The sequence below is a fragment of the Leucoraja erinacea genome, chromosome 36 (genome assembly GCF_028641065.1).
Source record: "Leucoraja erinacea ecotype New England chromosome 36, Leri_hhj_1, whole genome shotgun sequence".
In the NCBI taxonomy this organism is placed as follows: domain Eukaryota; kingdom Metazoa; phylum Chordata; class Chondrichthyes; order Rajiformes; family Rajidae; genus Leucoraja; species Leucoraja erinaceus.
Genome location: NC_073412.1, coordinates 3,503,593 through 3,528,006, shown reverse-complemented (window position 1 = coordinate 3,528,006; position 24,414 = coordinate 3,503,593). Strand labels below are relative to the sequence as shown.

Below are 24,414 nucleotides of genomic sequence, written 5' to 3'. Positions count from 1 at the left end.
ATGTAAATTAGGGCGACGTGTCGTGACGCGTGGGGTGCGCGTGGTGAGGCGTGGAACCGTATGCGGTATCGCGCGGCGCTCCAGGATTTAGTACAGGAACAAAATCCTCGCGTGCCGCCTGCGTGACGTATCGCGTACGCACGTTGGCGTCCCGACGTCTCACGTGTATCGTGTGGTGACGCATGGTTACGTCATCGTGCGTCAGCGTCCTGCCGCGCGCCGCAGGGTATTACAATGACGTCACGCGCTGTGACCAGACGGCTGTGCGGCCCAACGCATCACCGGTTCCACGCTCCCCTCCATTGAGTCTGTCCAAAGCAAGCGCTGTCTGCGGAGGGCGCTCAGCATCGCCAAGGACTGCTCTCACCCCAACCATGGACTGTTTACCCTCCTACCATCCGGGAGGCGCTACAGGTCTCTCCGTTGCCGAACCAGCAGGTCGAGGAACAGCTTCTTTCCGGCGGCTGTCACTCTACTCAACAACGTACCTCGGTGACTGCCAATCACCACCCCCCCCCGGACACTTATTATTATTTATTCAAATCATTTGCTATGTCGCTCTTCCAGGGAGATGCTAAATGCATTTCGTTGTCTCTGTACCGTACACTGACAATGACAATTAAAATTGAATCTGAATTTGAATCTGAATCTGATGACACGTGATTTGTGCATCACGACCTATTTTACATATGACCCGTAAATGAGGCGCAAATTACTGCCAAGTGGGACAGGCCCTTAATCCTCCCGAGACCAATTACACTGTAGGGAGTGCTACTGTTGACATCTGGTTTGTCCCGGGTCTCCAAGGGGCTATTTTCACCTCCTGGGTTGGGAAGAAGAAGTTAGTCCACCTTCCGGCGGCAACACGGCAGCTGGGATCACGCCGCCAATAACTCCACCAGCGGTTCAATACCGCACAAGACATTTTCATGAAAAGATCAAAATGTGCAGCCCTTTTCCAGCCTCTCACTATACAAATTCATAAGGAACTGCAGATGCTGGTTTAACCCGAAGAAAGACTCAAAATGCTGGAGTAACTCAGCGGGACAGGTAACATCTCCGGAGAAGGAATGGGTGACGTTTCGGGTCGAGACCCTTCTTCAGACTGTCTGGACCCTTCTTCAGACTGTCTGGAGACGTGTCTCGGCCCATTCCTTCTCTCCAGTGATGCTGCCTGTCCCGCTGAGTTACTCCAGCATTTGGTGTCGGTCCAAATTCATAAGTTCATAGGTTCTCGGGGCAGAATAAGGCCATTCGGCCCAACAAGCCTTCTCTGCCATTCGATCATGGCTGATCTGTCTTTCATATATTCTCTGCCTTAAAAATATCAATTGAGTTGGCCTCCGCAGCCATCTATGGCAATGAATTCCAAAGATTCACGACTTCATGTTGAATCAAGATGATTCTAGTGTTCATCAAGAACTTCTTAAACGCTTTCAGCATCTCCAGCTTCTGGTCTGCCGATACGATTGGAATCCCAACCATGGTTCCACCAACCCCCAGTGTCCTTCCATCTCCTTGCTTATAAAGTGTCTGTCCACATCCACCTTCAAACTATTTAAAGTCACTGATTCCTTGCAGCAGGCTGGAGGAAGCTCAGATGACATTCCTGCAATGATCATCGAGTGGGGGATGGGGTGTGGAGCTAAACATGACCACAGTCAATGGTTTGGGGGCGGGGGAGTGGTGTTTACAAGTCACACACACACACACACACACACACACACAGATACACACACACACACACACACACACACACACACACACACACACACACAGACACACACACACACACACACAGACACACACACACACACACACACACAGATACACACACACACACACGCACACAGACACACACACACACAAACACACACACACACACACACACACAGACCTCTCTCACACACACAGACCCACACACACACACACACACACACACACACACACACACACACACACACACCCGCACACACACACACACGCCACACACACACAGACCAGCACACACACACACAGACCCGCACACACACACACACACACACCCGCACACACACACACACACAGACCCGCACACACACACACACACAGACCCGCACACACACACACACACACACACACACACACACACATACACATCAGCACCACTACACAGAAGATTACACAGAGTCGGTTGTCCGACTCACTCTAACACTACACACAGTAGAGAGCATGCTGACCGGTTGCATCGTGGCTTGGTTCGGCAACTTGAGCGCCCAGGAGCGGAAAAAGACTACAAAAAGTAGCAAACACTGCCCAGTCCATCATCGACTCTAACCTCCCTTCCATCGAGGGGATCTATCGCAGTCGCTGCCTCAAAAAGGCTGGCAGTATCATCAAGAACCCACACCATCCTGGCCACACACTCACCTTCCTTCTGCCTTCAGGTAGAAGGTACACGAGCCTGAAGACTGCAACGACCAGGTTCAGGAATAGCTACTTCCCCACAGCCATCAGGCTATTAAACTCAACTCAAACAAAACTCTGAACTTTAATAGTCTATTGCACTTTATATATTTATTTATGTGTGTATATATATATATATTCAATGGTATATGGACACACTGATCTGTTCTGTATTCATGCCTACAATATTCTGTTGTGCTGAAGCAAAGCAAGAGTTTCATTGTCCTATCTGGGACACATGACAATAAACTCCCTTGAATCATGAATCTGGACTTCATTGGCTTTCAGGAGTCGTCAGTATCTGCTCCACTGTCACCAGTAACTGAGCTCAGACCCGCTACGTCCCAGGACAATCTCCCCCGCGATCCCCATGTGTCAGAAGTTTGCTATAACTAATTCCCTGGAACATTCGTACAGTTTGGGTCTCCAAATCTGAGGAAGGACATTATTGCCATAGAGGGAGTGCAGAGACGGTTCCCCAGACTGATTCCTGGGATGTCAGGACTGTCTTATGAAGAAAGACTGGATAGACTTGGTTTATACTCTCTAGAATTTAGGAGATTGAGAGGGGATCTTATAGAAACTTACAAAATTCTTAAGGGGTTGGACAGGCTAGATGCAGGAAGATTGTTCCCGATGTTGGGGAAGTGACAAGGGGTCACAGTTTAAGGATAAGGGGGAAATCCTTTAAAACCGAGATGAGAAGAACTTTTTTCACACAGAGAGTGGTGAATCTCTGGAACTCTCTGCCACAGAGGGTAGTTGAGGCCAGTTAATTGGCTATATTTAAGAGGGAGTTAGATGTGGCCCTTGTGGCTAAGGGGATTAGGGGGTATGGAGAGAAGGCAGGTACGGGATACTGAGTTGGATGATCAGCCATGATCATATTGAATGGCAGTGCAGGCTCGAAGGGCCGAATGGCCTACTCCTGCACCTATTTTCTATGTTTCTATGTTTCTATTCGATATTGTCAAGCTTGAAAGGGTTCAGAGAAGATTTACGAGGATGTTGCCAGGACTTGAGGGTCTGAGCTACAGGGAGAGGTTGAGCAGGCTGGGTCTCTATTCCTTGGAGCGCAGGAGGATGAGGGGTGATCTTATTGAGGTGTATAAAATCATGAGATGAATAGATCGGGTAGAGTCTCTTGCCCAGAGTAGGGGAATCGAGGACCAGAGGACATAGGTTCAAGGTGAAGGGGAAAAGATTTAATGGGAATCTGAGGGGTAGCTTTTTCACACAGAGGGTGGTGGGTGTATGGGACAAGCTGCCAGAGGAGGTAGTTGAGGCCGGGACTATCCCAACGTTTAAGAAACAGTTAGACAGGTCCATGGATAGGACAGGTTTGGAGGGATATGGACCAAACGCAGGCAGTGCAGCTGGAACATGTTGGCTGGTGTGGGCAAGTTGGGCCGAAGGGCCTGTTTCCATGCTGTATCACACTATGACTATGATTTAAACATTTACCCGCTCTCCGAGAGGTAAACTGCGCGCAAATAACCACACACCAAATGCCTCATTCTATTGTCAAACCCTCCTCAACCTTAATTCCTGTCTCAGGGTTCCCAGGTTTACTGCTCTTCTCCGCTGCATTCAAACATCAAGTCCCCCCCCCCCCCCCCCCCCCGTCCAGGAAATTCCTTGCATTTATCTTGGAGACAACATTTCTAAACACATTTAATTACTCATTACGCTGCTGCCGGCTGGAGTTGCCACTGTCGGCTGCTCGCCCGCAAAATGCACAGGACATTTTGTATTGTACTGTCAGGAACTGGTGGCATCATGAGACGCACGCACACACACACGCACACGGACACACACACGGGGGGAGAGAGAGAGCGGGACACACACAGTTACAAAGAGAGAGACAGAATGCAGTGAGAGAGAAAGAGAAGCAGAGAGAGACACACACAGACAGACAGAGATACACGCACACAGAGACACAGAGAGAGAGAGAGACAGAGAGAGACGGAGAGAGAGATCCACACACACACACAGAGAGAGAGAGACACACACACAGAGAGAGACAGAGAGATACACACACACACACATGGAGAGAGAGACCCACACAGAGAGAGCCAGAGATACACACACACACACACAGACGGAGAGAGACACACACACACACATAGAGACAGAAAGACCCAGAGAGAGACAGAGAGATAGAGACAGAGAGAGATTAATTGCCATATGTACTGACAAAAGAACAATGTAATTATTGTTTACATCAGCATAAATCTGTAGCACAATACACAGATGTAATAAACAAATATCGATAAATTAATAACATTTAATAAACTAATAATCCTCCCTGGTTTACCAGTTTAATTCTGTCTGGGGGTGGCCGGGGGGGGCCGGTGGGGGGGGGGGGGGGGGGGTGGGGGGGGGGGGGGGGGGCCGGAGGTGGGGGGGGGGGGGGGGGGGTGGGGCCCGGGGCGAATCACAATCACAACACGACCAAGTTCTATTCTCACATCATGTGATTTGAGGGTGCCATTCCACCGCACAAAATCACGTTAAATCAATTCCATGATTCCATGATTAGGAACGCAATCTGTATGTTTGCCAAGATCTTGCTGTAAACATACACTGGCTCAGGTGAGACAACACCTGGAATATTGTGTACAGGTGTGGCCTCTTTGTACAAGTTGCAGGTTTGGAGGGACGAGATTAGAAACATATACACATCAAAAGTAGGTGCAGGAGTCGGCCATTCAGCCCTTCGAACCAGCACCGCCATTCAATATGATCGTGGCTGATCATCCAGAATCAGTACCCCGTTCCTGCTTTCTCCCCACATCCCTTGATTCCGTTAGCCCTAAGAGCTACCGTATATCTAACTCTCTCTTAGAAACATTGAGTGAATTGGCCTCCACTGCCTTCTGTGGTGTCACAGCGAGAGGTTTATTTAAATTTAGTTTATTGTCACGTGTACCGAGGTACAGTGAAAAGCTTTTGTTGCGGGCTAACCAGCCAGCGGAAAGACAATACATGATTACAATCGAGCCATTTACAGTGTACAGATACATGATAAGGGAATAACGTTTAGTGCAAGGTAAAGCCAGCAAAGTCCGATCGAAGATAGTCCGAGGGTCACCAATGAGGTAGATAGTAGTTCAGGACTGCTCTCTGGTTAGGGTAGGATGGTTCAGTTGCCTGATAGCAGCTCTGGGAAGAAACAGTCTCTCAATCTGGAGGTGAGCGTTTTCTCAGCCCAATTCAGTATTGTGTTAGTATTAGTGTTTAAGAAGGAACTGCAGATGCTGGAAAATTGAAGGTAGACAAAAATGCTGGAGAAACTCAGCGGGTGCAGCAGCATCTGTGGAGCGATGGAAATAGGCAACGTTTCGGGTCGAAAACCCGGAAGGGTTTCGGCCCGAAACGTTGCCTATTTCCTTCAGGGTTTCAGCCCAAAACGTTGCCTATTTCCTTCAGGGTTTCGGCCCGAAACGTTGCCTATTTCCTTCGCTCCATAGATGCTGCTGCACCCGCTGAGTAAATGGGGGGGGGGGGGGGGGGGAGAAGAAAGGAAAAAGGAGGAGGAGTCCGAGGGCTGAGGGAGAGATAGGAAGGGGAGGAGACAGCAAGGGCTAACAAAATTGGGAGAATTCAATGTTCATGCCCCCAGGATGCAGACTGCCCAAGCGGAATACGAGGTGGTGTTCACTTATTAGTATTAGGGGGGAGAGTATTGTGTTCAGTTCTGGGCACCATGTTATAGAAACATAGAAAATAAGTGCAGGAGTAGGCCATTCGGCCCTTCGAGCCTGCACCGCCATTCAATATGATCATGGCTGATCATCCACCTCAGTATCCCATGCCTGCCTTCTCTCCATACCCCCTGATCCCTTTAGCCACAAGGGCCACATCTAACTCCCTCTTAAATATAACCAATGAACTGTGGCCTCAACTACCTTCTGTGGCAGAGAATTCCACAGATTCACCACTCTCTGTGTGAAAAATGATTTTCTCATCTCGGTCCTAAAAGATTTCCCTCTTATCCTTAAACTGTGTGACCCCTTGTCCTGGACTTCCCCAACATCGGGAACAATCTTCCTGCATCTAGCCTGTCCAAACCCCTTAAGAATTTTGTAAGTTTCTATAAGATCCCCCCTCAATCTTCTAAATTCTAGCGAGTACAAGCCGAGTCTATCCAGTCTTTCTTCATATGAAAGTCCTGCCATCCCAGGAATCAGTCTGGTGAACCTTCTCTGTACTCCCTCTATGGCAAGAATGTCCTTTCCTCAGATTAGAGACCAAAACTGTAGGCAATACTCCAGGTGTGGTCTCTTGATAGGAAAGATGCTGTCAAGCTGGAAAGGGTCCAGAGATGATTTACGAGGTTGTTGCCAGGGCTAGAGGGTGTGAGCTATAGGGAGAGGTTGGGGCAGGCTGGGACTCTATTCCATAGAGCGCAGGAGGATGAGGGGTGATCTTATAGTGGTGTACAAATTCATGAGAGGAATAGATCGATAAGATGTACAAGGGTCAGCAGTGATCCTGTGAAGGGGCAGAACGTGCAGGATGGGCCGAATGGCCAACTTCTGCTGGGTTGATCACGACAGCCTAAACGTCACAGCTCTAGGTGACCGTTCGATGAAACTTTTTAAAGTTTGCATTGGGTAATGGGAAGAGGCTGGAAGTCAGTCAAAACTAGTTCAGATTAAAGTCCAACCTTTAGAGAGAAAAATAATCGCCTTCACCAGCAGGTTAACGTTCAAGGCTGGAGGTTTACTAGGATCACGACCCAAAACGTCACCTATCCATGTCCCCTGCCGGACTCGCTGAGTTACTCCAACATTTAGTGGCCTTTTTGCAAACCATTCTCCTTGGTACATTCATAAAGCCATGAGTGATAGGAGTAGAATTAGGCCATTCGGCCCATCGAGTCCAATGGCTGATCTATCTCTCCCTCCCAACCCCATTCTCCTGCCTTCTCCCCACAACTTCCGACACCCGTACTAATCAAAAATCTATCTTGCCTTAAAAAATACTTGGCCTCCACCGCCTTCTGTGGCAATGAATTCCACAGATTCACCACCCTCTGACACAAGAAATTCCTCCTCATCTCCTTCCTAAAGGAACGTCCTTTAATTCTGAGACTGTGCCCTCTGGTCCTGGACTCTCCCACTAGTGGAAACATCCTCTCCACACCCACTCTATCCAGGCCTTTCACTATTCGGAAAGTTTCAATGAGGTAACCCACTCATCCTTCTAAACTCCAGTGAGAACATGCAGGAATGGGGTGTGTGGGGGGGTGGAGATATGTCCAAGGGTCCAGCCATGAAATTAACAGTGAAATCCGCACGGCATCGCCAAATCTACACATAGCAGTGAATGGGGCGAGGAGATAAGATGTAAAATGCTGGAGTAACTCAGCGGGACAGGCAGCAGCATCTCTGGAGAGAGGAATGGGTGACGTTTCGGGTCAAGACCCTTCTTCAGTCGGGAGACCAGGGCGAGGAGTATCTAGTGGTGACCAGTCTGTAACCGGACTGGTCACCTGGTGGGGTTGACGATGGGCCGAATGGCCTCATTCAGCTCCTAGCACTAATGAATATGACCATCCAGCCTTGAACATTAAACCTGCTGGTAACGGCCGGTATTTTTCACTCGAAAAGTTGGACTTTAATCTGCAATAGTTTTGTCAGACATGACATGCAGCTTCTTACCCGTTGGGGTGAGGACGGTCTGGGGGGGGCAGATGGACAAGGGCCGTGGGGTGCTGGACACAGGCAGGGTCTACCACCCACCCCTCTGTGGGGCAGTGCAGGGTGTACAGCAGTCACACCATACACCACAGAGACCATGGGTGATAACACAGTCACAGGGGGGGAAGGAGAGAAAGGAGACAGGATGGGGGGGGAAAGGAGAGAGGGGGAGAGAGAGGAGAGAGGAGAGAAGAGGGAGGAGAAGAGAGAGGAAGGAGAGGAGAAGAGAGAGAGGAGAGGAAGAGAGGAGAGGAAGGAAGAGAGGGAGAGAGAGGAGGAGAAGGGAAGGGAAGAGAGGAGAAGAGACGGGGAGGAGGAGATAGGTAGAGAGGGGGAGAGAGAGGGAGGGGGGGGAGAGGGGAGAGAAAGGGAGAGGGAGGGAGCGGCGCGGGGAGGGAAAGGAGAGAGGGGGAAGGGAGAAAGATAGGGAGAGAAAGGGTGGGAGGGGAGAGAGAGAAGAGAGAGAAGGGGGGAAGGAAGAGAAGAGGAGGAGAGAGGCGGGAAGGAGTGGGAAGAGAGAAGTCGAGTGACAAAACGTGGAGCTAAGTCGGTGAGGGAGAGCGACAAGGAGAGGGGAGGGAGAGAAAGGGCACGGAAGAGGGGAAAGGGCGCAGAAGGGCTGGGGCTCTTGGCTCCGTACGCGCGAGCGGGAGGACGCGGGCAGGGCTTTTGTGAAATCCCAACTCTGTGCTGTGTGAGTGTTCTGTGTGCCAGAGGCAACCAGGGCAGCCCCGCTCCCGGCGCTCTCTTACTGGCACCAAACCTTTTGGGGTGGAAGGAACTCTGCTCATTCTCACCAGAAGGTTTTCCTGCAAAGGAAACGTTTTTAAAAGCTTTTTTCACCTTCCCCCCCTCTCAAACCAAATACATCCCCTCTCACCCCAAACAAGTACGCCTACTTCCTTCCTCCTTGCAACAAATGGCACCTCTCTCATCCATCCCCTGCAATAAGTAACCTCAACAAGAATCAGGAACCAGTCAATTCCATCTCACCAACACTTTATCATTCTCCACTTTTTCTCCTTTCCTCTCAATGAAACTAACACGGGCCATCGCGTTTAAAAACACGCTATGACCCGCTCTCGTGGACATGGAAGGAACTATTAAATGTCCCAGGCAGTTTGAGCACAGTACATTCCTGCTTACTGTTGCAAGCCTGCTTTTTCAATTTGACTTTATTGCACGCCTCTTCTTCAAACTTGCGGCGCGCTTGAATTTTCTTGCTTCAAATGTTTCATTTCAATCCTCTTTCGCGGTCCTGCTTAAGGCTGATATCAATTTTCCTCTCATCTCCCTCTTCTTTCAATTCCTAATTCGGCGCGCTTTCCGCTCTCAATTGCTTTCGGCTCAAAGTCTCTCGCCTCTCTCGCGCACGCGGGCGAGGCTAAAAACCTCTCGTCAACGCGGTGCTAGCGTCCTTTCTTTCTCTCTCCCTCCTCTTTACCCCCTCCGCGCCCACCCTTCGCGCTCAACCGGCGCGCGCGGCATCTTAATCTAGGCTCGCGCCCATCCCGCCTTGCTCTTACTTCTCTCCAACATTCACGCGGGCACCTTTCTCCTTTTTTTCTCCTGTCATTATCTCCTCCCTCCTCGGACTTTTCCCGTTTCCTCTTTTCTTTCTTGCGGGCTGTCTCTCCCTCGCTTCCGGGCTCGGGCACGCCTCGATCCGATCTGTTAAAAACCCCGCGCTCTCTTCTCTCCCTCCCTGTCTCTCTCCTTCTCCCTGGTCCTTTCCTCCTCCTTTCCCTTCTCTTTCTCCTTCCTACTTTCAAACTCTGTCACTATTTTTCCCTCCTCTCTTTTCGTCTTTCTTTTCCATCTCTCTCTCTCATTCTTCCTTCTCCCTTCTTCTCTCTCTCCCTCCTCTTTCTCTTCTCTCTCTCAAATCAGTCAGATCACCACCATTTTTTCTCTTATCCTCTCTTTCTGCTCTCGGTCTCCTTTTCTCTTTTCCTTCTCTCCTCTCCCTCTCCCTTTTCCTCCCTATTTTAGCTCCCCCTTTTTTCTCTTTCCCTTTTTCATCTTATTTTGTTTTCACTCTCTCCTCCCTCCCCTTCTCTTTCCAACTCTCTTTTGGTCTTTCCCTCTCCCTCCCTCCTCTGTCTCCTTTTTTCCTTCCTTTTTCTTCCTCTTCCTCTCCCTCCTCAAGTACATAAGCTTCTCCTCCATCAGTAGCACTCTCTTTTTCCTCCTCGATCCTCATTCCCACTTCATTCTCCTCCTCTTCCTATTTCAACTCAACCCTCTCCTCCCTCTCTCTTTCTCGCAACCCTCTCTCTTCTCCTTCTTTCACTTCTCCCTCTACCTTCCTCTCCTCCCTTTCTCCTCTCCAACTCCTCTCCTCCCCCCTTCCTCCCCACCCTGCCTTCTCTTTCTCTCCCCCTCCCGTCCTCCCCCTCACTACCCTCTCTCTTTCCCTCTCCTCTCCTCCCTTTCTCTTCCCTCCTCCTCTCTCTCCTCTCCCTCTCTCCTCCTCCCCCCTCCTTTCATCCCCTCTCCCCTCCCTCTCCCTCTCCCCTCTCCCCCTCCCCTTTTCTCTCCTTCTTCCTCTCTATCTCCCCTCTCCTCCGCTCCTCCTCTTTTCCCTCCTCCCCTCTTTTTCCTCCTCCTCCTCCTTTCCTCCCCCTCTTTTCTTTCCTTTCTTCGTGCCTCCCTCTTTTCTTTCCTCTCCTCTTCCTCCTTCCTCTCTCCTCTCTCTTCGACCTCCTTTCTTTCTCTCTCTCCCTCTCCTTTTCCCTTTTCACCCTTTTTCCTTTTCCCCCTCTCTCCGTTTCTTCCTCCCTCTCTCCTTCTCCTCTCTCCCCTCTCCTTTTTATTCCCTTTCTCCTCACCCTTCCCCTCCCTCTCCCTCCCTCTCCCCCCACCCTTTTTTCCCTTTCCATCCGAACCTTTTCCCCTCTCACCTTTCCCCTCTTTCCTATTTCTCTCCTTCCTCCCCTTCTCTCCTCCTTCCCCCCTCCTCTCCCTTTTCTCCTTCCCATCTTTCCCCTCTCCTTTCCCCCCCCCTCACCTTTCTCCCTCTCTCTTCTTTCCCCTCTTCTCTCTTCCTCAAGTGTCCTGTCTCCCCTCTTCCTCTCTGTTTTTCTCTCTCTCTCTTTCGGCCTTTTTCTTCCCTCTTCCCTCTCTCCCCTTTCTTTTCTCTTCCTCAAGCTCTCCTTTCTCTCCCCCTCCCATTCTTCCTTCCCTTCTTTCTCTTTTTCCTTTCCTCCTCTCTCCCTACATTCTCCTCTCATCCACCCCTCCCTTTTCCCCTCTCTCGCTCTTCCCTCTCCCTCCACTGGTTCCTCTTCTTCTCACCTTTCACTTCCACTCCACTTTCCCTCTTTCTCCACACTTCTTCCCTCCACCTTTCCCTCTCCTACCTCCTCCCCTTCCTCTCCCCCCCTTTATAGGGGGGGAGGGGGGGGGCTCCATCCTCTCCCCCACCCCCCACACAGTGCTGTACTCACCAGGGTGGGGGCCCGGCTATCCGCAGAGGCCGCGTTGTCCACCATGCCCGGCCCGGAGTTGCAGGCGGACTGTGGCAGCGGCAGCGGCATCAACGCGGCCCCAGCACCAGCCCCGCTCCTCAACCCCGCTCCACACGCTCACTCACATACCAGTCCCAGCATGCACACACACACACGGCGGCCCGACCCACCCCCACTCTGTGTGTCACTCTGTCTGTGTGTCTGTGACCCTGCCTCTGTGTGTTTCTCTCTGTGACTGTGTTTCTGTGTGTGTGTGTCTCTCTCTGTGACTGTGTTTCTGTGTGCGTGTCTCTATGTGCGTCTCTGTGTATGTATCACTGCTGTGTGTGTGTCTGTGACTATGTATGTGGGTCTGTGACTTTCTGTGTGTGTGTGTGTGACTTCTCTGTGTGTGTGTGTGTCTCTCTCTCTGTGACTGTGTGTGTGTGTGTGTCTCTCTCTGTGACTGTGTGTGTGTGTGTCTCTCTCTGTGACTGTGTGTGTGTGTGTGACTGTTTCTGTGTGTGTGTGTGTGTCTCTGTGTGTGTGTGTATCACTGTGTGTGGGTCTGTGTGTCTGTGACTGTGTGTGTCTCTGTGTGTGTGTATCACTGTGTGTGTGTCTGTGTGTGTGTGTGACTGTTTCTGTGTGTGTGTGTGTGTCTCCCTCTCTGTGTGTGTCTCTCTCCCTCTGTGTGTGTCTCTCTCTCTGTGGCCCTGTCTCTGACCCTGTCTGTGTGTGTGTGTCTCTCTGTGTATGTATATCACTGTGTGTGGGTCTGTGTCTGGGTGTTTATGTGTGTGTGGGTGTGTATGAGGTACGTGCCTGAGAGGTACAGAGAGAGAGCACAGAAGGACAGAGAGAGAGAGCACTGCCCCCTCCCCTTCCCGCCTACACCCCACTCCCCCCACCCTCACTCCCACAGGGGACAGCTACACAGCCTCATGTCTCGACCCAAAACGTCACCCATTCCTTCTCTCCAGAGATGCCGCCTGTCCCGCTGAGTTACTCCAGCATTTTGTGTCTATCCTCAGTGCAAACCGGCATTTGCTGTTTCTCCCTACACATTTTCCCTGCTGTAATCAGGACCGCTAAAGATGAATTCCCAATCTTCCAATCTACCTCACTGTGGCCCCATGCGCTTTTTAAAAATCTGCACTTTCTCTGTTTGTTTTCTCCTTTGCACAGCGCCACCTAGTTGCGAATAATGTGGGCGAAGATCGCTGAGTGTGCATTAAAATCATAACTTATAATACTAAGTGGACAAAAATGCTGGAGAAACTCAGCGGGTGCAGCAGCATCTATGGAGCGAAGGAAATAGGCAACGTTTCGGGCCGAAACCCTAAAGGAAATAGGCAACGTTTCGGGTCGAAACCCTGAAGGAAATAGGCAACGTTTCGGGTCGAAACCCTGAAGGAAATAGGCAAAGTTTCGGGTCGAAACCCTGAAGGAAATAGGCAACGTTTCGGGTCGAAACCTGGAAGGGTTTCGACCCGAAACGTTGCCTATTTCCTTCGCTCCATAGATGCTGCTGCACCCGCTGAGTTTCTCCAGCAATTTTTGTCTACCTTCGATTACCTTCGATTTTCCAGCATCTGCAGTTCCTTCTTAAAAACCTATAACACTGAACATGGTCAGCAACCATGTTACCATCCTTGCCACCATCATGGAATCGCAGACAATTGTTGGCACGGAAGGAGGCCATTCAGCCCACTAAATCTTTTGCCAGCCCATGTAAGCTCCCCTGTCTAGCCCCCATTCTGCAGTGCTGAAGGGTCTTCAATATTTCAAGCCAGCAATGCTGGCTCGAAGGGCCAAATGGCCTACTCCTGAACCTATTGTCTATTGTCTAATATTTAAACACAATGAAGGATGAGGTTTGCTAAAAAAGACACAGAGAATCGAAAAAGTCTCTCCCTCTCTCACTCTCCCTCCCTCTCTCCCTCCCTCTCTCACATTGTCTATCTGTCTCTCCGTCTCTCCGTCTCTCTGTTTCTCTCTCTGTCTCTCTCTCTCTCTCTACATCTCTCACCATTCCACCCTCCTCTCTCCCACCACCCACTCTCCCCCCACCCCTTCACTCTCTCTCTCTCTCTCTCTCTCTCTCTCTCTCTCTCCCTCTCTCGTCTCCCCCATTTGACTGGTTCTTTACCGTTGCGTTAATATTTGACTCCTGATCTGTCACCACCACACTTGGGCCTTTCCTGTTTACCCGGCGTTGGCTCCTTGTCATTGTATATATCTCCCTCTAACTCCTCTGTTCCACAGAAAACAGCCCTGCCCCACCCTTCCTCATTGCCACCATATGCCAGTGCCGACCATGACTTTGTATATCCCCTGCCTGACCCACTGAGTTACTCCAGCACTCTGTGAAACGTCACCCATCCATGTTCTCCACAGATGCTGCCTGACCCACTGAGTTACTCCAGCACTCTGTGAAACGTCACCCATCCATGCTCTCCACAGATGCTGCCTCTACCCGATCTATTCCTCTCATGATTTTGTTCACCTCCGTAAACCCTTAAGGGTTTCCGCCATTCAAACATTGCTGATCTATCTCTAGCTCCAACCCCATTCTGCTGCACCTTCTGAGTTACAACCAGAGACTCTGATAGAGCTCTAGGGGCTATCCATGTTCTCCATTGAAGATTGTTCCCGACCCGTGAGGGAAGTCCAGACAGGGGTCACAGCTTAAGGATAAGGGGGAAATCCTTTAAAAACCGAGCTGCCTGAGAACTGAGTTTCACGCAGAGAGTGGTGAATCTCTGGAACTCTCTGTTCTCCACAGAGGGTAGTTGAGGCCAGTTCATTGGCTATATTAAGAGAGAGTTAGTTGTGGCCCTTAAGATCAGGGGATCAGGGGGTATGGAGAGAAGGCAGGTACGGGATAATGAGTTGGATGATCAGCCATGATCATATTGAATGGCGGTGCAGGCTCGAAGGGCCGAATGGCCTACTTCTGCACCTAATTTCTATGTTTCTATGTTTCTATGATACGGGGAGAAGGCAGGCACGGGTTATTGATTGGGGACGATCAGCCATGATCGCAATGAGTGGCGGTGCTGGCTCGAAGGGCCGAATGGCCTCCTCCTGCACCCATTTTCTATGTCTATGTTTCTAACCTCTGACACCCGTACTAATCAAAGAGGAGGGAGAGGCAAGGAATAGAGAAGAGAGGCGAGGAGTTTCACCCCCCCACCCCCACAGTTTTTGTTTTGTTCTGTTGTGGAACAACTGTGTGGTTGGTGCGTCAAAGGCTTCAAGATTCAAGAATCAAGTGAGTTTATTGTCATGTGTCCCTGATAGGACAATGAAATTCTTGCTTTGCTTCAGCACAGCGGAACATAGCAGGCATTGACTACAGAACAGATCAGCGTGTCCATATACCATTGTATAAATATATACACACATGCGCTGTTTGCACGGCAGGATCTCGTCTCCTTCCTGAACGGTGGCTTGCGTGTTGCTCCGAGCCTACATTCCTACACTTGCAACATTACACCTTATTTTGCTCTCCGACACACAAAAGCTCAATTAGTTCCCAAGGACAACAGGGATGGGCAGGGTCTGACTGACGAAACCCACACCTCAAAGAGCAAACGTTGCACCTGCCTCACGTACCGTGAGGCAGTTGCAACGTTTGTTCTTTGAGGTGTAGGAAGGAACCGCAGATGCTTAGTCAACAACTAAGTTACAGAGATAGGTTGAATAAGTTAGGTCTTTATTCTCTGGAGCGCAGAAGGTTAAGGGGGGACCTGATAGAGGTCTTTAAAATGATGAGAGGGATAGACAGAGTTGATGTGGACAAGCTTTTCCCTTTGAGAATAGGGAAGATTCAAACAAGAGGACGTGACTTCAGAATTAAGGGACAGAAGTTTAGGGGTAATATGAGGGGGAACTTCTTTACGCAGAGAGTGGTAGCGGTGTGGAATGAGCTCCCAGTGGAAGTGGTGGAGGCAGGTTCATTGGTATCATTTAAAAATAAATTGGATAGGCATATGGATGAGAAGGGAATGGAGGGTTATGGTACGAGTGCAGGCAGGTGGGACTAAGGGGAAAAAAATTTGTTCGGCACGGACTTGTAGGGCCGAGATGGCCTGTTTCCGTGCTGTAATTGTTATATGGTTATATGCTGGTTTATGCCCCTGTCCCACTTAGGAAACCTGAACGGAAACCTCTGGAGACTTTGCGCCCCACCCAAGGTTTCCGTGCGGTTCCCGGAGGTTTCTGTCAGTCTCCCTACCTGCTTCCACTACCTGCAACCACCTGCAACCTCCCGAAACCTTGGTTGGGAGCGCAAAGTCTCCAGAGGTTTCCGTTCAGGTTTCCTAAGTGGGACAGGGGCATTAGGATGAGAATCAAGGAACTGCAGATGCAGGTTTACACAGAAGATAGACACGAATTGCTGGAGTAACTCAGCGGGACAGGCAACGTCCCCTCTCCCCCTGACTCTAGTCTGAAGAAGGGCAACGTCACCCATTCCTTCTCTCCAGAGATGCTGCCTGTCCCGCTGAGTTACTCCTGCACTTTGTATTTACCAAACAACTCGAAATGTAGCTGATTCCAAACTTGGACCATTAGGCAGCATCTGTGGAGGACATAGAGAGGCGATATTTCATGTTGAGACCCTTCTTCACTCTTCAGACGCTGACTGACCTGCTCAGTTACTCCAGTACTTTGTGCTTTAGTTAAGATTTTTTTCGTTTTTAGAGATAACCATATAACCATACAACAATTACAGCACGGAAACAGGCCATCTCGACCCTTCTAGTCCGTGCCGAACACATATTCTCCCCTAGTCCCATATACCTGCGCTCAGACATAGAAACATAGAAACATAGAAATTAGGTGCAGGAGTAGAGGCCATTCGGCCCTTCGAGCCTGCACCGCCATTCAATATGATCATGGCTGATCATCCAACTCAGTATCCCGTACCTGCCTTCTCTCCATATCCTCTGATCCCCTTAGCCACAAGGGCCACATCTAACTCCCTCTTAAATATAGCCAATGAACTGGCCTCAACTACCCTCTGTGGCAGAGAGTTCCAGAGATTCACCACTCTCTGTGTGAAAAAAGTTCTTCTCATCTCGGTTTTAAAGGAGTTCCCCCTTATCCTTAAGCTGTGACCCCTTGTTGGACTTCCCCAACATCGGGAACAATCTTCCTGCATCTAGCCTGTCCAACCCCTTAAGAATTTTGTAAGTTTCTATAAGATCCCCTCTCAATCTTCTAAATTCAGAGAGTATAGACCAAGTCTATCCAGTCTTTCTTCATAAGACAGTCCTGACATCCCAGGAATCAGTCTGGTCGCACCTCTATGGCAATAATGTCCTTCCTCAGATTTGGAGACCAAAACTGTACGCAATACTCCAGGTGTGGTCTCACCAAGACCCTGTACAACTGCAGTAGAACCTCCCTGCTCCTATACTCAAATCCTTTTGCAATGAAAGCTAACATACCATTCGCTGAAAGCTAACATACCATTCGCTGAAAGCTAACATACCATTCGCAGACCATAACCTTCCATTCCCTTCCTGTCCATATAACTATCCAACGCGGATACAGTGCGGAAACAGGCCCTTCAGCCCACCAGGTCCGTGCCGACCAGCGATCCATATACACTGGCACAATCCTACACACATGATTTACAATTTACAATATTTCCCGAAGCCAATTAACCTACAAACCTGTACGTCTTTGGAGTGTGGGAGGAAACCGGGGCACCCGGGGAAAACCCACGCAGGTCACGGGGAGAACATGCAAACTCCGTACAGACAGCACCCGTGGTCAGGATCGAACCCGGGTCTCCGGCGCTGTGAGGCAGCAACTCTACCGCTGCGCCACCGTGCCGCACAGTTTTTGTTTCAATAATTTGCTAGTGTTCATCGTTAGCTTATTCATTTTTACATCTCCTGATTTATATAAGTATCTGGATTTAAATCTACATCGAGCAGGTTGGGGAACATGAGGGAAAGGGGAGGGCAGGGAGAGGGACACTGGTGGACTTACGCCCCCGTCCCACTTAGGAAACCTGAACGGAAACCTCTGGAGACTTTGCGCCCCACCCAGGGTTCCGTGCGGTTCCCGGAGGTTGCAGGTGGTTGCCGGAGGTTGCAGGTAGTGGAAGCAGGTAGGGAGACTGACAAAAACCTCCTGGAACCGCACGGAAACCTTGGGTGGGGCACAAAGTCTCCAGAGGTTTCCGTTCAGGTTTCCTAAGTGGGACAGGGCATTACAGGACTAAAATCCACAGACAGTGAAGTGAAGGGGACTCAACTCTGCCACCTGCTGTCCTATTCCTGTTACTACTGCACCTGGGAAAGGAACGGAATGATAGACACAATATGCTGGAGTAACTCAGCGGGACAGGCAGCAACTCCGGAGTTAAGACTTCAGACCCTGAAGTTGGGTCTCGACCCGAAACATCACCCTCTCCCTTTCTCCCGAGAAGCTGCCTGACCCGCTGAGTTAATCCAGCACTTTGCAAAAAAAAAAACATCATCTGCAGTTCATAGAAACATAGACAATAGGTGCAGGAGTAGGCCATTCGGCCCTTCGAGCCTGCACCGCCATTCAATATGATCATGGCTGATCATTCCTTGTATAGGAAAAATGCTTGTGTTTAAGAAGGAACTGCAGATGCTGGAAAATGGAAGGTGGACAAAAATGCTGGAGAAACTCAGCGGGTGCAGCAGCATCTATGGAGCGGAGGAAATAGGCAACGTTTTGGGCCGAAACCCTTCTTCAGACTGATCAGGAAAGATGCTGTTAGGCTGGGAAGAATGCAGAGAAGATTTATCAAGATGTTACCAGGACTTGATGGTCCCGGCTATAGGGAGAGGACTCTATTCCATGGAGCGCAGGAGGATGAGGGGTAATCTTCCAGGGATAGATAAAGTCATGAGGGGACTACCTGCTTCCACTACCTGCAACCTCCGGCAACCACCTGCAACCTCCGGGAACCGCACGGAAACCTCGGGTGGGGCGCAAAGTCTCCAGAGGTTTCCGTTCAGGTTTCCTAAGTGGGACAGGGGGCATAAGTCAGCAAATCTACCGTTATAGATGAGAAGAACTTTTTTCACACAGAGAGTGGTGAATCTCTGGAACTCTCTGCCACAGAGGGTAGTTGAGGCCACTCCATTGGCTATATTTAAGAGGGAGTTAGATGTGGCCCTTGTGGCTAAGGGGATCAGGGGGTATGGAGAGAAGGCAGGTACGGGATACTGAGTTGGATGATCAGCCATGATCATATTGAATGGCGGTGCAGGCTCGAAGGGCCGAATGGCCTACTCCTGCACCTAATTTCTATGTTTCTATGTTTCTATAGTCCCTGCCTCAATTGTATGCAGAACGTATGGAGGACGTACAAACTCCATACAGACAGCATCCTTAGTCAGGATCGAACCCGGGTCTCTGACGCTGTGAGGCAGCAACTCTACCGCTGTGCCACTGTGCTGCTCTTTCTCCTTTGAGTGAGATGAATAGGCTGGTTTATCTGTGGCTCTGCAGTTGTCAAATCCCTACACATTGGAAAATGCTAAGAACATTGGCTTCGAATGGATTCTTCCCAAAAGGCCAATTTCTTTGGACTGTGCACTATCTCAATGAAGCCAAACGGCAGTTAAATGTAAAGCAACTGAACAACACAGAACACACAGAGGTGAATTTGAGCTGTTTTTTTAATGAAGGCATTAATAGCTGGCTGGTACTTTCACATTTAAAACAACCACAGATTCTGAGCTACAGGGAGAGGTTGAGTCGGCTGGGACTCTATTCCTTGTAGGATGAGAGGTGATCTAATAGAGGTGTACAAAATCATGAGAGGAATAGATCGGGTAGACACACAGAGTCTCTTGCCCAGAGTAGGGGAATTGAGGACCAGAGGACATAGGTTTAAGGTGAAGGGGAAAATATTTAATAGGAATCTGAGTGGTGACTTTTTCACACAAAGGGTGGTGGGTGTATGGAACGAGCTGCCGGAGGATGTAGTTGAGGCCGGGACTATCCCAACATTTAAGAAGCAATTAGACAGGTACATGGATAGGACAGGTTTTGGAGGGATGTGGGCCAAACGCGGGCAGGTGGGACTAGTGTAGGTGGGGTATGTTGGTTGGTGTGGGCAAGTTGGTCAGAGGTAGACACGAACTGCTGGAGTAACTCGGTGCGATCGGGAGATACTCAGTATCTATGGGGAGAAGGAATGGGCGACGTTTCGGGGATGAGACCATTCTTCAGACGATCGATGGTCAGCATGGACTCGGCGGGCCAAAGGGACTTTTTCCACCCTGTATTTTTCAATCAATCAATCTCGGGTTGAACAAGGGAAAGGGGTTCTCTTCCACCCTTGAAAATACATTGAAACAGCAGCAACTGCATGGATCTTTGTTCTAACACTGTGGTAAATATGTGATCCATTCCATGGGCAACATCTACAGACACTCCTGCTGATGCACACTGCCAACACCAGGTGGAACTCTAGAGGCCATCCCATATCCCAAGCCTGCAGCTAGTTTGAAACCAAGTTAAGAAACTTTAGACTTTAGAGATACAGCGCAGAAACAGGCCCTTCGGCCCAACGACTCCATGCCGACCAGCGATCACCCTGTACATAACACTCTCCTACACATTGGGAGGAAACCAGAGCACCAGGAGAAAACTCACGCGGTCACAGAGAGAACGTATGTATAAGACCTTGCATTGGTCCCTTCATCTTCCACGAGGGGTTCTGATATTGTCCCCTCCCAAACTCCCTCAATTTTTTATCCATGATTCATAGCGGGAAGAGTTGCTGCCTGACAGCACCAGAGACCCGGGTTCGATCCTGACAACCGGTGCTGTCTGTGTGGAGTTTGCACGTTCTCCCCGTGACCGCGTGGGTTCTCTCCAGGAGCTCCGGTTTCCTCCCACACTCCAAAGACCTGCAGTATATAGTATAGGTCTGTAGGCTAATTGGCTTGGTAAAAATTGCAAATTGTGTCGGATAGCGTTAGTGTGCGGGGATCGCTGGTCGGTGCGGACTCGGTGGGCCGAAGGGCCTGTTTCCGTGCTGTATCTCTAAACTAAACTGAACTAAAGAACAGTCAAGTCAAGATGTTCAAATGACTGGAATGCATTTAGTAATGTGTAAGAAGGAACTGCAGATGCTGGTTTTAACCGAAGATAGACACAAAATGCTGGAGTAACTCAGCGGGTCAGGCAGCATCTCTGGAGAGAAGGAATGGGTAACGTTTTGGGTCGAGACCCTTCTTCAGACTTCACTTCCACCTTTTCTCCAGAGATGCTGCCTGACCTGCTGAGTTACTCCAGCATTTTGTGTGTATCTGTAGTTCACCAGTATGGACTGTTACCATGATACCATGATAGCCCTGAAGGGGGGAGAACTTTTTGCCTCATGGGTTTAATAATGTAATAATTTAATAAAGTAAATCCTTTAAAACCGAGATGAGGAGAACTTTTTTCACACAGAGAGTGGGGAATCTCTGGAACTCTCTGCCACAGAGGGTAGTTGAGGCCACAGTTCATTGGCTATATTTAAGAGGGAGTTAGATGTGGCCTTTGTGGCCAAAGGGATCAGGGGGTATGGAGAGAAGGCAGGTACGGGATACTGAGTTGGATGATCAGCCATGATCATATTGAATGGCGGTGCAGGCTCGAAGGGCCGAATGGCCTACTCCTGCACCTAATTTCTATGTTTCTATGTTGCCCGCATTGGGACGGCTATAAATTTAAATTTTCTCTTCTCTTTATCTAACGACGGGCGACTATTGATTGGAACTAAATCCTTCTGCACAGAACTGTACTCCACTTACAGTTTTAAATTAACTGCGACTATCCATGCGTGTTGCTAACATGAAGTGGGTGAAGCCTTTCTAATCTAAATGCTAAACAACTTGGAGAACTTGGACCCATTTCCTGTCAATGGTCAGATCGGACATCTATCCAAACTGGAAATGAGGAAGGATGATGTTTCTATGCTGGACAAAAATGCTGGAGAAACTCAGCGGGTGAGGCAGCATCTATGGAGCGAAGGAATAGGTGACGTTTCGGGTCGAGACCCGGAAGGGTCTCGACCCGAAACGTCACCTATTCCTTCACTCCATAGATGCTTCCTGGTCTCGACCCGAAATGTCACCTATTCCTTCACTCCATAGATGCTGCCTCACCCGCTGAGTTACTCCAGCATTTTTGTCTACCTTCGATTTTTCCAGCATCTGCAGTTCTTCCCTAAACATGGAAACACAATACATAACGGGAGAAGGATAAATAAAAAGTTCAGTGTGTGTCGGGCAGCGTCTCCGGAGAACAGGGATAAGCCACGTTTTGGGTCGAGACCGCATCTATAGGGTGATTTCACCAAAGGTCAAATGAGCGTAGATCCCCCCTCACGTGACCGAAAATTTTAACTGGAGGACATATGTCACTTCGGTACATGTTAGTGAATGGGGAAACACGCACTTTCCCACCCGTTAAAAACATGGAAAACGGACGATTTTTGAGCTGAAATATTCTGTGCTAGTCGGGGTGACCGTGAAGCACAGCGACCTAAATTTTCAGGCAAAAAAAAAGATAGAAAGTAAGGTAATTACAAGAGGGAACTGAAGGTGGAAAAACAGCGGAAGTGAACAGCCGACATTTGCCGTGGAGATTTAAAGATCCAAAATATCGGGAATGATCGCGTTTGCTCGCTGAATTTCATCAAAAGTAAGGCCTTATTAACTTACTTTTGATGAAATTCAGCGAGCAAACGCGATAATTCCCGATATTTTGGATCTTTAAATCTCCACGGCAAATGTCTGCTGTTCACTTCCGCTGTTTTTCCACCTTCAGTTCCCTCTTGTAATTACCTTACTTTCTATCTTTGTTTTTGCCTGAAAATTTAGGTCGCTGTGCTTCACGGTCACCCCGACTAGCACAGAAAATTTCAGCTCAAAAATCGGCCGTTTTCCACGTTTTTAACGGGTGGGAAAGTGCGTGTTTCCCCATTCACTAACATGTACCAGTGTGACATATGTCCTCCAGTTAAAATTTTCGGTCACGTGAGGGGGGGGATCTACGCTCATTTGACATTTGGTGAAATCACCCTATGGAGCGAAGGAAATAGGCGACGTTTTGGGTGGAAACCCGTCTTCAGACCAAAGATCCTAGATGGTCCACTCGATGAAAAAGACCTAGTACGGCCATGGGCAGATTCGTGGGTCATTTCCGGCCCCATTTCCGTAACCGGCTTCCGTCTCCTGTAGCGGAGCAAAGATAACTAGTGCGGAGACTAGTGCTCGTAAAAATAAAAGTGGATGCTTTCAAGAGAGAGTTAGATTGGAGTGCGTGAGGCTGCAGCCACTGTTTGAATATCTAAAGGGGCTGCTCCTTGCCTTCTGGCTGCATTTTTCACCCACCATCCTCATCTTTGGACACCCTGTGCGTAGGGGAGAGGGTAGGGCTGAAGATGTCCTGGTTGGGTTGCTCCTGGGCCTGGCCAAGCTGGCTATCCGCTAGTCACGGCGCCAGACGGCGGAGGGCTCTACCCGGGCCAGCTGCCTGCCCCTTTTCCGGGGTTACGTCCGTGCCCGGGTGGGATTAGAAAGGGAATACGCCCTGTCTGTGGGCACCCTGAGGGAGTTCCGGGACCGCTGGGCTCCGCAGGGTGTTGAATGTATCCTCAATAAGGATTGTATCATAATTGTATAATAGTTTATTATGGATATATGTTTGTATTGTATTTATGGTGGTGGGTTCTGGCTTGTTTTATTGTAGTGTAAATATTATTTTTAATAATTGAATAGATTTTGTTGTAAAAAAAAAAAAAAAAAGAGAGTTAGATAGGGCTCTTTGCACTATGCGATGCCCATTCTGACCAGTTACTGACTTAGAATTGCAATGCTGCCAGAACTATAACCCCTCCCTCTCTATGGCAACTTGCCATTCAGATGCACAGTTTGACATGACTCGGCAGAACAAATCTCTCTTAAAAGCCCTGGCAGGGCAGGCGGGCGGGCAATCGATGCTGTGTACAGCAGGTTCCAGCATTGATTTGTGAAGTGCTTTTCTCATTGAAGGTTAATCAGTTCTGAAGCTGTGGGATTCCAGCAGAAAGTGCAAGCTCACTTCTCCCCGAGCTCCTGCTTCCTGCGACTCCCGCTGGCAGAGGTCAGTGGCAGGAGGAAACAATGAGGGTCTTGGGGAGAGGGTGGGGGAGATATGTAACTTTTGAGCCACACTGTCAAATTCATCTCGTGTGTCGGAGGAGCAAAATTAGGAAAAAAAATTCACCCAGAGAGTTGTGAGTCTGTGGAATTCTCTGCCTCACAAGGCAGTTAAGGCCAATTTTCTGGATGCTTTCAAGAGAGAGTTAGATAGGGCTCTTAAAGATAGCGGAGTCAAGAAATATGGGGAGAAGGTAGGAACGGGGTACGGATTGGGGATGATCAGCCACGATCACGGTGAATGGCGGTGCTGGCTCGAAGGGCCGAATGGCCTCTACTCCTGCACCTATTGTCGATTGTCTCTCTCTTGTGAATCAGTTGCCGTCCTCGAATTTCCTCTAGTATTCAACTTACGCTGAGGTGGCTAACTCAACTGCTATTTTCAATGGGTGAGGAAATCTCAATGTGTTTGTGCAGGTTTGCTGCCCACAAGGTGGGCTGCTGCTGCTGGGGTGTATTCATTGCAATCTTTGAGTAGACAATCAGACGCTTTTGAGACATTCCTGCAAATTGACACTGTCAGCACTGAATCAATATTCCTCCGTGAATCTCTGAATGCCTTCTGACCCCGATTCATATTCATATCATGTTTCATGCTCACAAATGATGCTG

General features: G+C 49.4%; 1 protein-coding gene across 1 annotated transcript in view; it reads right to left on the bottom strand.

Annotated features, from left to right (window-relative positions):
• LOC129713683 (AT-rich interactive domain-containing protein 3B-like) overlaps positions 1 to 11,769 on the bottom strand; it is a 118,020-nt gene extending 106,251 nt beyond the window's left edge. The window contains exon 1 of the mRNA XM_055662943.1: positions 11,603 to 11,769. Coding sequence (XP_055518918.1) covers positions 11,603 to 11,692 — 90 coding nt within the window. The 5' untranslated portion in view covers positions 11,693 to 11,769. The remainder of the gene's footprint in view (positions 1 to 11,602) is intronic.
• Between the last annotated feature and the right edge of the window lie 12,645 nt (positions 11,770 to 24,414).